At 34.9% G+C, this 12547-nt stretch overlaps 1 protein-coding gene across 5 annotated transcripts in view; it reads right to left on the bottom strand.

Moving 5' to 3' along the window:
* ATP8A (ATPase phospholipid transporting 8A1) overlaps window positions 1-12547 on the bottom strand; it is an 88114-nt gene that overhangs the window by 26524 nt on the left and 49043 nt on the right. For all 5 annotated transcript variants that reach the window (XM_089704270.1, XM_089704266.1, XM_089704269.1 and 2 more), the window contains 3 exons: window positions 1216-1413; window positions 570-694; window positions 138-290 (listed from right to left, as the gene is read on the bottom strand). In XM_089704270.1, coding sequence (XP_089560396.1) covers window positions 138-290; window positions 570-694; window positions 1216-1413 — 476 coding nt within the window. The remainder of the gene's footprint in view (window positions 1-137; window positions 291-569; window positions 695-1215; window positions 1414-12547) is intronic.

Here is a 12547-nt window from a genome sequence, read left to right on the forward strand (position 1 = left end):
ATTCAATTTTTAGAAAAAATCCATAAAAATATAACTCACTGTTAGTTATTTTCGTTTGCTAAGAGAAATAAAATAGTTTTCTAATTATTACAATTGAATAACTTCCACATTTATCCTGTATGTATGGACACACTAACCTTCCAACGCGATATACCAGTCCGTATTGCTCCGCCTGTGCAGCCACAGTTCGTTGAAGGCGGCACTGATCAGCGACAAAACTATCAATATTATGAACAGCATCAAAATGTGCGTGTTCGTTTGCCGGTCGATTGATGAACGTTTTAGCGGTGCTGAAAAATATTTAATAATTAATATTAACATTTTCAGATTTTGTTGGGTGTTGAAATTATAGGCAAAGTGTAATTTAAGGTGATTTTTTCGAATTTTACCCTTCCAATTTACAAGATATAGTAGCCAAGTTTTAATCACCAATCAGAACTTTTGATACAGCAAAAACTAAATAATTAATTAATGTAAAAGGCTAAAATGTAAATTTACACCAAAGCACCATCACCCCATAAACTTTTCTCCCAAAGTCGTTCCGTACACCGTCTAACCATCCAACTCACCCTTAGTGGAGTTCTTCATCAGCTTAGTCTCATGTCCCGTGTACACAACAGCAGCGAGTACCCACCCCGTGTTGCGCAACATCGCGCCACGTTGCAACATCTGTTCTAGGCCTAGTGGTATCGTCCTGAAATATGATTTGGACATTTAAATCTTGAGAAAATCCCCATTTTCATCAGTTTATATTCAAACTCAAATAAATAATCAATTAGACTTCCTCTAGAAGCACTTTTGAATCGTCATAATATAGATTTACCATTTAATATTACAAATTACTTCAAATAACCATTTTACATATTATTACGGCTGTGTTGTACTCTTCTTTTAAGGTATTTTTTTGGTTTCTTTGCTAATGACCTAGTTCTGAAATCCAAATTAGATTATTTGGATTATGTGAAAATTATTTTAAGGTTAAAAATTATCAAATTATTTGGAAAACTAATTCATTCATTAACAAAAAATATTTAGGTCCTTATAGCAGAAAAGACCTATCACATATTATTATTGAACATTTGACATTTCATCTGCATAATTACTTACTCCAAATTATACACTATTTATTTAGTCTAAAGAAAATTAGTCCTTCGAGCCAGAAACCACCTATCCTGTGAAATAACACATTAAATATTCCTCTATTTAACTACTTACTTCGAGTTAGTTTCCTTCAGCATCCCGTTAAACTCATACAGATGTCGGTTGGGCGGTTCGCACTGCAGGGTTGCGTGGAAGGCGGCCATTTCTGGCGCGTTTTGTAACCGCGCGGTGTCCGGGTGCGCCTGCCGCGTCTTGAGGTTCGTCTCGCCATCGAGGTTCGATGTTTCTATGAACGCTATGCCTTGCGGTTCGCTGGGGGACGCATTTTTGTGGTAAAGATTGGGTTGTGTCATTTACTAGATCGGTATATAGACTAGCTATGTATACCGATATAGTAAATGGTTGTAGTGGTTATAAATGGTATGGGAAAATTGTAGTAGTATATTTGAAAGTACTGAATCCATTAGACAAATCTTTCGTATTAGAATGAAACATGATTCTTAAGTGAATTATAATTAATCTTATAAATTGTTAATAGCCCTGGGTAATTTTGACGGATCCGGGGGCGAAAAGCTTATCGATAGAATTATTTATACTCAATACAATTCGCCCATCAATCTGTTAATTGATCAAAACATTGGGATAAATAATATAGAAGATAAATCCGTTATAAAAATACCCAAGTATTAAAAGGACTTGCTACAAGGCAATTATTCTCTCGTCCAATTTTTTTGATACACGAAAGCGAAATCTATAAATACCAACCGCCCACAAGCATTTAAAGCATGTAATTGCAAATACGTTTATCCGATAGCATAAATAACGTGGTCAACGGGATTATTTATAACGAGATTAAAATAAGAATAGAGAATATCTCTTTTATAGTTCCATAAAAATAGCTTAACTGTGCGGAGCTTTTCACGCCTACGAAACTTCATTACTTAACGTCGAAAGGTTAATTTCCTGGAGATATCTCTTACAAATTTAATTACAAGAAACAAACGCTTTGAAAACTTTATAACAGGGCAAGTATTGGTTACATATTAACGTCATTGTATTTATATGAAACTAGATGACTGTGCCTGCGAGTTCATCTTTATTCGTTACTAGCTGTACCCCGCGGTTTCACCCACATTGCTCCGCTACTGTTGGTCTTAGCGTGATGATATATAGCCTTATAGCCTTCCTCTATAAATGGGCTATCTTACAACGAAAGAATTGTTCAAATCGGACCAGTAGTTCCTAAGATGAGCGCGTTCAAACAAACAAACAAACATACAAACAAATATTAGTATAGATAAGATTTTTGAACCATGATTATTTTTCCATATTAAATTGAAGTGACTTACTACTTACATAATTTTTGTTGAATTCTAAACATGCGTTTAATTTATGCTTTATTTTTGACTTTACAAAATCCAATTTTACTTACCTATTTGTAGATACATTTTTACTATACGTCATAACAATACTATAAAGTGTCCCCTAGCATGCTCGGAGGTCAATGTGTACATCACATGTCCGTAACACAATCACAAGGGACTGGACAATCAAACAAAACATAACTACATCTAGAAAATGGCCATATAACTTTGTTTTTGGTTTTAACATCGAGGGCGTATCTAATTGCTATGTAATATCATTTAAAAGCTTGTTTGAAGACTAGTTGAATGATTAAATGTTGGAGTAAACCATCAACACTTTTCATCAGGCGCTACTCAAAAAGCGGATTTCAAAACACGCAATTGAACTAAGAGTTGTCTCGAGTGAATTACAAAATTTCCTTCCAAGTATTTTATTTATACGGTTTGTAATTATGTTACTCGTACTTAAGTAGGTAAATCACAAATATACAGACTTAAATTATAGAATGCTTCGCTTTATGAAATTTCACTGTGAATCAGATATCAAAGGGTGAAATTTTAAACGCTAACTCATTAGTATGCAAGACAACTAGATAGATAGAGATAGATAGATGTTTAAATCAGAATGCTAAAAATAATTTGCACCTAAGAGGATAGAACCTCTCTAGGATAGAAAAGATAATTTCCAAATTACGAGTGTAATAAGATCTATTAATTTGGATGCATTGCATCAAAATAGATTTTACTATTGTCGTAAACTCAATTTAATTAAAAATAAAAACAACAATATACCAACCACAACTTTTCTTACATATTACTCATTTTTATGACAGGAAAAATGTTTACTATTTGAGTAAACGCGCTTTGTAGTGGGTGCCAAAACATGTGATAGGAATTTACTCTAATATATTTTTTTTTGTTTTATAATAATGTTAACAATGTATCATTAGCTAACGTCTAATCTGAAATATAGCAAAACATATAACAAAGTACTAGGGCAAACAAAATCTATTTTCCCACTATAGGGACACCCCATACGAGGGCTAAATAATTTAAAACTTCTTAAACATTATCGATAAAAATTATTCGAGGCACTGATAATATTCGATGTAACAATATAATTTACAACGAATTAAATGTCCATAATAATTGGTTATCCCATATAATTTTTCTTCAAAAGCGGCAGTGGTAACTGTGTCGCCAATTATCGTCCAATAGCCGTCTTGCCTGTAATGTCTAAAATATTGGAACGAATAATAAATAAGCAGTTGATCAATTTCCTAGAACATAAAAATCTATTATCTCCAAATCAGTACGGCTTTAGACGTAACATGTCCACTTCGAAAGCGGTATTAGACATTACCAATTATATTATTAAGAATTTAGATCATAAAAAAAAAGTCATCACTATCTTTTTGGACCTTGCCAAGGCGTTCGACACAGTTGCCACTCCCCTGCTTTTACAAAAGCTTGAAAAAATAGGCGTTAGAGGCCATTCACTTTCGATGTTTGAAAACTATTTAAGTCATAGAACACAGTGTGTTAAAATTAATAATAACGTAAGCGATGAACTTCCAATATCACTCGGAGTCCCGCAAGGCAGTGTGATCGGTCCGACCCTGTTTTTGGTATACTTAAATGACCTTTGCCAATTGGATCTCCAGGATGGTAAAATATCTGCCTTCGCCGATGACACAGCCCTAACTTTTATAGGCGACTCATGGCCAGAGGTTTTTCGCAAAGCACAGGGTGGGTTCAATTTAGTGTCAACATGGCTAGCTAAAAATCTCTTGACCTTGAACACCGATAAAACTAATTACTTGGCTTTTTCTCTTCGGCAAACATCTCAACCCCCCCTTACTTTATGTCTATACGCTCACACTTGCAACAATCCGTTTAATCAGCACTGCAATTGCCCCAGACTCACTCGAAAATCAAGCACTAAATATCTGGGTATAACTCTTGATTGCAATCTTTCCTTTTCTTTACATATAGAACAACTTCAAAACAGAGTCAGAAAATTGATCTATATCTTTAAAACTCTTCGCCATATTGCTGATGGTCAAATTTTGAGACAGGTCTACTATTCGTTATGCCAATCGGTTTTATGTTACTGTATATCATCTTGGGGTGGTGCGCCTAAGACTCATCTCCTGAAGCTTGAAAGAGCTCAGAGAGCTATTTTAAAAGTTGGTACTTTTAAAAAATACAGATTTCCGACAGCTGACCTGTACAAGAGCCTTAAAGTATTGACTGTGAGGCAACTCTTTATATTACATACTGTTCTTTCTCAACATTCTGTGACTCCATTTCAAAATATTATTAAAAGGCGCAAGGATAGAATTTGCGAAGTTGATAAATGTAATTTCGTACACTCCAAAAGATTTAATTGTTTTCTAGCCCCTTCATTATACAATAAAATTAATAAAATATTACCTATTTATAAACTCCCCTACGCTACTTGCAAAACGCAAGTTACTAATTGGCTGCTAAATCTTAGTTATCAGGAGACTGAAAATTTAATTTGTACAATGACTTAATGAAAGTTTTACATTCATATATTTCACATTCTTTTATATGCATACACATCTACATCCACCCAAACACACACACACACACACACACACACACATACACACACATTCACTTAGACATACGCAGACACAAACATACTCAATACACATACGCACACACACTAACTTATGCCCACACATTATCACTCGACTCCTTTCATGTTCATAAGTTAAGATATCAATTAGTTAATTTACTTTTATATTCTTTATATCCGAACTTAAAAATCAATTTCGTTGACTAAGTTGTGATGACCACCTTAAGATGTTTTTTCTTATATTATATAAATTATATGGGGAAGGAACTGATATCTTTAATACAGGTTACCTACTCGGTAATCTAGCAAAGATGCCAGTCTTGAACCGTTGATTGATATATACCTATCATTATACAGTTACCACCAAATGTATTTAGCTCTAAGGTTAGGTTAAGTTAAGACTGAATAAACGAATTTGAATTTGAATTTGAATTTGAATTCATTATTGTCAATGTTTCAACACGACTGACCATCATTAAACTCTCACGCTTCAACCAATTACCATTTCACTTTGCTTGAAACACACCTAGACCAATTATATATGTAATTAATGCATATGTTATGCTTTTAACTTAATGACTAATGGCTTATGGTGACCATTTTTTATCCTAATCGACCCTAAGGTAGTTAAATGGATGGATGTTCATATTATTTGATCACAAATTACCAAATTCAAAGTTTACGGATCGAGATAAAATTGTAGCTTGATCACACCCCGGACACTCCATACAAAATGATCGTTTTGACAGTCACACTGTAGAGACTGCAAATGTGTGTGTTAACGCTTTATGGTTGGCACATTTGTGACTAGCGTAAAAAAAATTCGCGTTTTTCTGATGAAATACATCCGTAAACAGCACAATATCTAACCATTTTCTACGAAAAACGATAATCACAAATCTAAAATAATAAAATTACTTTAAGTCAATTTGATTAATGTTGTCAATCTTCGTTGCGTATCGTCCTTGCAGAAAAATATGGCCCATTTTATGTCTGATCGCGCGGGGGTGAGGTAAGTTTAATTTTGGCGGGAGGCGGAGAGTGTCCGTTCTGTAGCGTTTAGCTACTATTATGTATTCTGTGGCTTGATACTCTATCTCGGATAACATAGTTTCTTGGGTTCTTAGTATCTAGATAAGTTTTTTCCATATAACACCAATACGTACTACAAAGTAACTTTCTCTATGTTTCACCTCAGTTATCCATGAAAAACTTATGTATGTATACTTCTAGCAGGATATCAGATGTACCCTAACTAATCAGATCCAGATCATTTACCCAAAACCTATGCAGTATTATCAACCCTTACTGTATTCCAATTCGTGTTAACTCAAACAACCCGTCCTTGTGAATGAAGGTGAAAAATGTAAAACATTCATTATTTATTCAGGGAGCATTATCGCTACAGTTTATAATGTTATTTGACATAATATCGAGGTGTTGAATCTGTGCGTGCCGGCGGCCACGTTCCGTTCGCGACGTTATCGTCATCCATACTATGTAATAGTAAGGTTATAGTATTATTACTGTAGTATTATGTACCCGAATTACTCCATCTGTTTCTATTAAGTTAACGTTTGAAGTGCCGAATATATTTGGATATATTTAAAGGTAATAGACGGAAATTTAGTGAAGGAGCTTCGCCCTTTTTTATTTAGCAAAACACATGCCAATTGGTCTAATAGATATGTCAAATAAGTATTGTTTATTAATTTAAAAGATGTTTATCAAATTATCTGTCACAAAAATAAATCTATAGGTAATAGGTAAATTGAATAAGGGTTTCCTCGATATTGGAATTGAGGTTGACAGTTTCATGACGGTAATTCAAAATACGACCTTTAATGGAAATTATAATAATAATAAAAATCGTTTACTTGTTTCATAACACAGTGTAGTACAATAAGTTTGAATACAGTAAAAATTGCATATTAAAATAACGGGCACGTAATAGAGATGCACTAGTCCCCACACTAGGATCCCCTGTGTTGTGGGAAACTAGTCTCTTCCGTTGTTACAGAAATATATTTTGATTTTTTTTTTTTTAAATTTAAGACTATTAATTATTATACATTGCAGTGTAAGAAGTACTTATAAAGAAACAAAAATAAAATACTTAACAAACTCCAGTGTATGAGTGAGTGAGTGTGCGTGTGTGTGTGTGTGTGTGTGTGTGTGTGTGTGTGTGTGTGTTTTATTTTTCACTGACAAGCAAAGCTTCAGTTTCACTATAATTTAAGTTAAGTAAAAATTGTTCTAATTTCTTTTTAAAAATATATATTGATGCATTTACTATATTTACATTTAATCTTTTAATAAACTTATTGTAGAGGAAAGGGCCCCTATAACTATAAAAACGTTTGACAAAATAGGTATTACATTTCGGAAGCGTGAAATTGACTCGTCTTGGGGCTCTTGATATTGGTGCAAAGGTTTGCTTTGACATTTTGTGAAACTTTTGTGCAGTAGCCAGAATGTAAAGTTGACGGACTGACAGAACTTTTGCGTCGGCGTATAGTGCAGAAGTAGCGTACCGAAAAGGTTTCTTGTAAGCAACTTTGAGTATTGCCCGTTGAGCGCGCTCAATTTTAAGCATCAGGGTGAGACCACCGCCTCCCCAGACTGAAATGCAATAAGAAATAATGGATTCGCAGAGTGCTTTGTAAACTAGTTTTATTGTATGGGCATCGGCAACTGAACGTAATTTTTTAAATATGTGTATAAGCTTTCTAATCCTGGAGGACAGTGTATTTATCTGAGGTTCCCAGGAAAGTTTGGAATCAATAATGACTCCTAAATATTTGATTTCGTTAACTTCTACAATTGATGGACATGCACAAGAAGAAGAGTTTGTGCACGAATGGATTCGAAGATCTAGCGTCGTAGGTGGGGCAGAGCGACTCGTTATACTGAAACTAATGAATTTAGTTTTGTCAATATTCAAGGTTAAAAGGTTGTTCTGTAACCAAGAAGCGACAGTAAGAAGACCATTTTGAGCTACAGCTTTTACTTCATTCCAAGAGTCAGAATAAAAGACGAGAGCTGTGTCATCCGCAAAAGAGAACAAATTGGTATTTAGAAGGGAAAGGGAGCAGAGATCGTTCATGTACATTAAAAATAATGTAGGAGCGAGCACGCTGCCTTGAGGTAAGCCATATGGGATGTTCATTAGAGTGCTATGTTGATTATTTATGCATACTCTTTGACGACGGTCAGTAAGGTAAGAAGTGAACCATTGCAGAGCGATGCCTCGAACTCCGTACAATTCCATCTTACGTAGAAGAATGGGCCGCGAGACAGTATCGAAAGCTTTCGCCAGATCCAGGAATACCGCGATGCACTTCTGTCCCGAGTCTAATTTGTTGCTAATGCAATCAACAAGGGAGGAAACAGCACCGTCAGTAGACCTGTTCCGGCGAAAGCCAAATTGGTTGCAAGCAAGTAGCGATTCTTTTTCCAGATAGGAAAAAAGCCTTTTATTGATGACTTTTTCCAAAATTTTGGATAGCGTCGGCAGAAGAGATATAGGTCGATAATTAGAGAACATTAATTTGCAACCAGATTTATGAATTGGGATGACGTTTGCAATTTTCCAGTCATCTGGGAATGTACCCGAAGTAATACTGAGATTACATAAGTAAGTAATCGGGGCAGCAAGGGAGGTTTTTGACATTATAATCATTTTACTTGGAATGTTATCCCATCCACAGCTGGCAGAGGGTTTGAGGCTACTAATTAAATTGGCAATTTCGAGTTCGTCGGTCGGTGTTATGAAAAAAGATTTTGTAAAATTTGGTATAGATAACTTATCGGCAAGAAGATTCTCAGAGGTATTGAGTTTTTGTAGTGTTTTATTTGCCAGATTTTTACCTATGCTAGTAAAGTACTCATTAGTGTTATATAGTGACTCGTCGATAGAGTTAGAACATCTTAATAAATCATCAGAATTAGAGTTGGGCGAGTTTAAGCTACAGATATTTTTAACAGTCGACCATAAGCGCTTTGAATTGCCTTTATTTTTCTTTAAATTCTCACTATCATGGAGGTTTTTAAGATTTTGAAGAATATTATTGCAATAATTACGGTAACGTGTGTATTTTTCTTGCAGTACGACATCCTTAGGGCGTTTCCTAGCAATATTGTGGAGACGATCTCTTCGTCTAACGCAACGAAGTAGACCTGGCGTTATCCATTGTTTTCTAATGGCTTTAGAATTTGGAATAGTACAACAGCTTGTATTGTTTTCGATCGCTGTGTGAAGTGGATTAACAAAAGCTGCCACTGCTTCGTTGATGTTGTCGATGCTGTATAAGAATTTCCAGTCTATATTTTGTACATCATTGCAAAGATTCTCAAAATGGATTTTTTTAGATTTCTGTGAAGGAGGGGATGGTTCAGAATTGTTGAAGGTAACACCCACTAAAACAGCGTCATGGTCTGATACTGATGAAGGACAAACAGCAACCCGGCAAGAGAATTGGCTTTTGATTTGTGCATGGTCTAAGCAACTGTCACCCCGTGTCGGCAGATGATGACCTGAAGTTATTCCATAGTAAGCCAAGAGATCAAGATATTTATGGGCTCTGGAGTCAGAACTGGAGTTTCTTATATCGATATTGAGATCCCCTACGATAAATATGGACTTATTTTGGTACGATAAGATCAACCGTTCCAGCGATATTAAAAACTCGTCAATATTGTGAACTGACGGGGATCTATATATTGACATAATAACAATGTTGCTATTCAAAACGGTAACCGTGCAGTTGGCATCAGTAAACGAAGGTTCGTGATTCTCAACTTGCAAGCTCGATTTAAAAAGTAGAACAATGCCATCACTTTTATTTAAGAATTTGTTTGATTTAAATAGAGAGTAGCCAGCCAGATTTAAATATGTAAAAGATTCATCAATCCAACATTCAGTTAGGATTATGAGGACAGGAGCAAAATTGAGTCTATTCAGGAATAAGGAAAAACTGTCAAAATTCTTACGAATGCTTCTTATATTTTGGCTTACGATGGTTAGATGACAAGAATAAAAGTAGTTGGAACAGCTTTCAGGACATGACAAAAGTACATTTTGAATAAGCGGCGTGTTATCAATATTATTAATTAGATTTAAGTTATCGAATGTTAAAAATTATTTTAATATAGGGGACTTCGAATATGTATGCATAAAAAGAAAAAGTATGTAAACAGAAGTGAGATAATATTATTAAATTTATTCTCAATATAGTTAGTTTAGTAGTGTTAAGTAATGGTGAAGAATAATTATTTGTGAGTGAGATTGTGTATATAATGTGAAGTGTGTAAGGAATGTTGATATTAAGTTGTAATTTAATCAACAAGCTGGAGTTTGTACTGTTATTAAATTTATAATACGAATGCAAAGAGATGAATAGTTTATAAAAGCGATTATTTCTTACTTCTAGTCATTTATTGGTTTGAAGAGATTTAAGTTGGTTTTCGTTTTTCACCAAGATGTAGGGGGCCCCATCGTATTTTCTTAGATAGATATTCCCATTCGATATCCAGCAATATTTGTATTCCTCCATTTTTGCGAAGTCACGAGCAAGGTAGAAGAGACGTTTGGCATTGGGCGTAAGCATTTCAGAAATATAAATAGAGGTGGGGGGACCTTCTATACCCAGGTGATTACAGTTTAATTGGCGGGTCTTGTTTTCTTTATTAAAGTTTCGTGCAGCGTTTAAGATGTTAGTTTTGTGTAAAGTATTTGAAAACTCAATAAATAGGTTAGACATAGATTTATCTTTTCTATTCGTCGTACGAAAAACATCTCTTAAATCATTCGGTTGTATAACAATCTTTAGGGTTGAACAAAGCTTATATACGTAGTCATATAGCATGGATTTTGAAGTTTGATCTTTTTTGGGGACATTACGTATTTCTAAGATAGTCTTATTTAATGACCTTGCCAAGGTTTCATGTTGTTCCTCGAGAGCTGCAACTTGGAGGCTAACAGCTTTCCACTTAGCTTGCAAACCATCTATCTTATTTTCCACGTCATGAATTCTCTCCGTGATGAAATCCACAGCTTTTTCAATATCCTGAGTTGTGGTGGAAATTGACGAGATATTCGCTGATATTTCACTTATATATCTTTCCATGGAGTCTAGCCTGGTGTTTTGTTGGTTGCGAAAAGTATCAAGTTGTTGATTTTGTTCTCGCTGGAAATCTTTCAACCAATCTTTCATCTCGTTTCTGAAAGTAATAAACTCATCGTCCTCAGGTCTTGCCATCGCGCGCTTTTTATTCCGTGCAACAACATGATGCTTGTCACTATCACTGTCGTGCGACGAGGCTGCATTGCGATTAGATATATTACGAGATTTGCCTTCCATCGGGGAATACGGCATTATACGTACGCAATAAGGTTCCTTTTGGCACTTATGACGAATAAAAATCAGTCGAAGATAGTATGAATGATAAATAAGAATAAGGTGCTAATTAGTAGTTTTAATAGTGGTCATCAGTGATTGGAGAATTCAAGGTCATACGGGATGCGGTGCGAAACGGACGAACTATTTGTATTCTTTCTAACGCGTACCGTACTTGATCGCGGTACTAGGCGCACATGAACACTCAGAGTTAGTCACTGCTTACACGGATCACTACGCACTTATGTTCTCCTATTATTTTAAAACTATTTACGCAGCTATTTTTATATTTTCGAACGTTAATAATTGTAATATTATAGACGTCTACTATCCACGACATCCGAGAGGGAAGAGGATTATGTGCCCATCTTTATAAGCAATTCTAATTTTGGGTTCCTTAATGAGATCTTAGCCAGACGTTTTTGACATCTGTGCCGAAAAAATTAAGTTTTCTCTATGAATGTTTAAGGGCCGATTTTTCAATGCCCAGATAAACAGCTAGATAGACTTTATTCTTCAGTTAACAAAATATTCAATTTTTCAATAGACGAATAGGACTTATCTATCGAATAACTACGTTATTTGAGGAATAAATCTATTTGCTGCTCCAACGGCCAGATAGCGCGCTATTCGACGGTTAGGCGTTTGAGTTGACAACTAACGCGTCAAATTTGGGATATTTTCGTTTGTCATAACATAGAGCGTAGAATTATTAACAATGAAACCTCTTTCTATATAATTATTATCAATTAAAATCATATTGGAATTGATGTTTTTGATAGTACTGATGACCAAGCCATTGAAAATTTGCCGAACGCTGCCTTTAAGTATGTCGTTTCTATCGTAAAATATATAAATTGAAACACAAATTTAACCAAACTCTTTACTCGAATCAAAACAACAATCAACAATCATAGAAGACAAGAGCAATACAAGACAACTCCAGACGTGAGTAATAATGACGGTTGTTGACAAATTGCAAGAGTTGACTCTATCCCGCTCTAACCTGACTAATTTAATATTTTTGTTTCGCCACTCCGAGAGCAGAGCTGCCAATATGGAAATATTTGGTCAGA

This window comes from Colias philodice, chromosome 15 (genome assembly GCF_061535455.1).
Source record: "Colias philodice isolate Cphi_HAF_F1 chromosome 15, ilColPhil1 Martin Lab GWU primary, whole genome shotgun sequence".
NCBI classification, from domain to species: domain Eukaryota; kingdom Metazoa; phylum Arthropoda; class Insecta; order Lepidoptera; family Pieridae; genus Colias; species Colias philodice.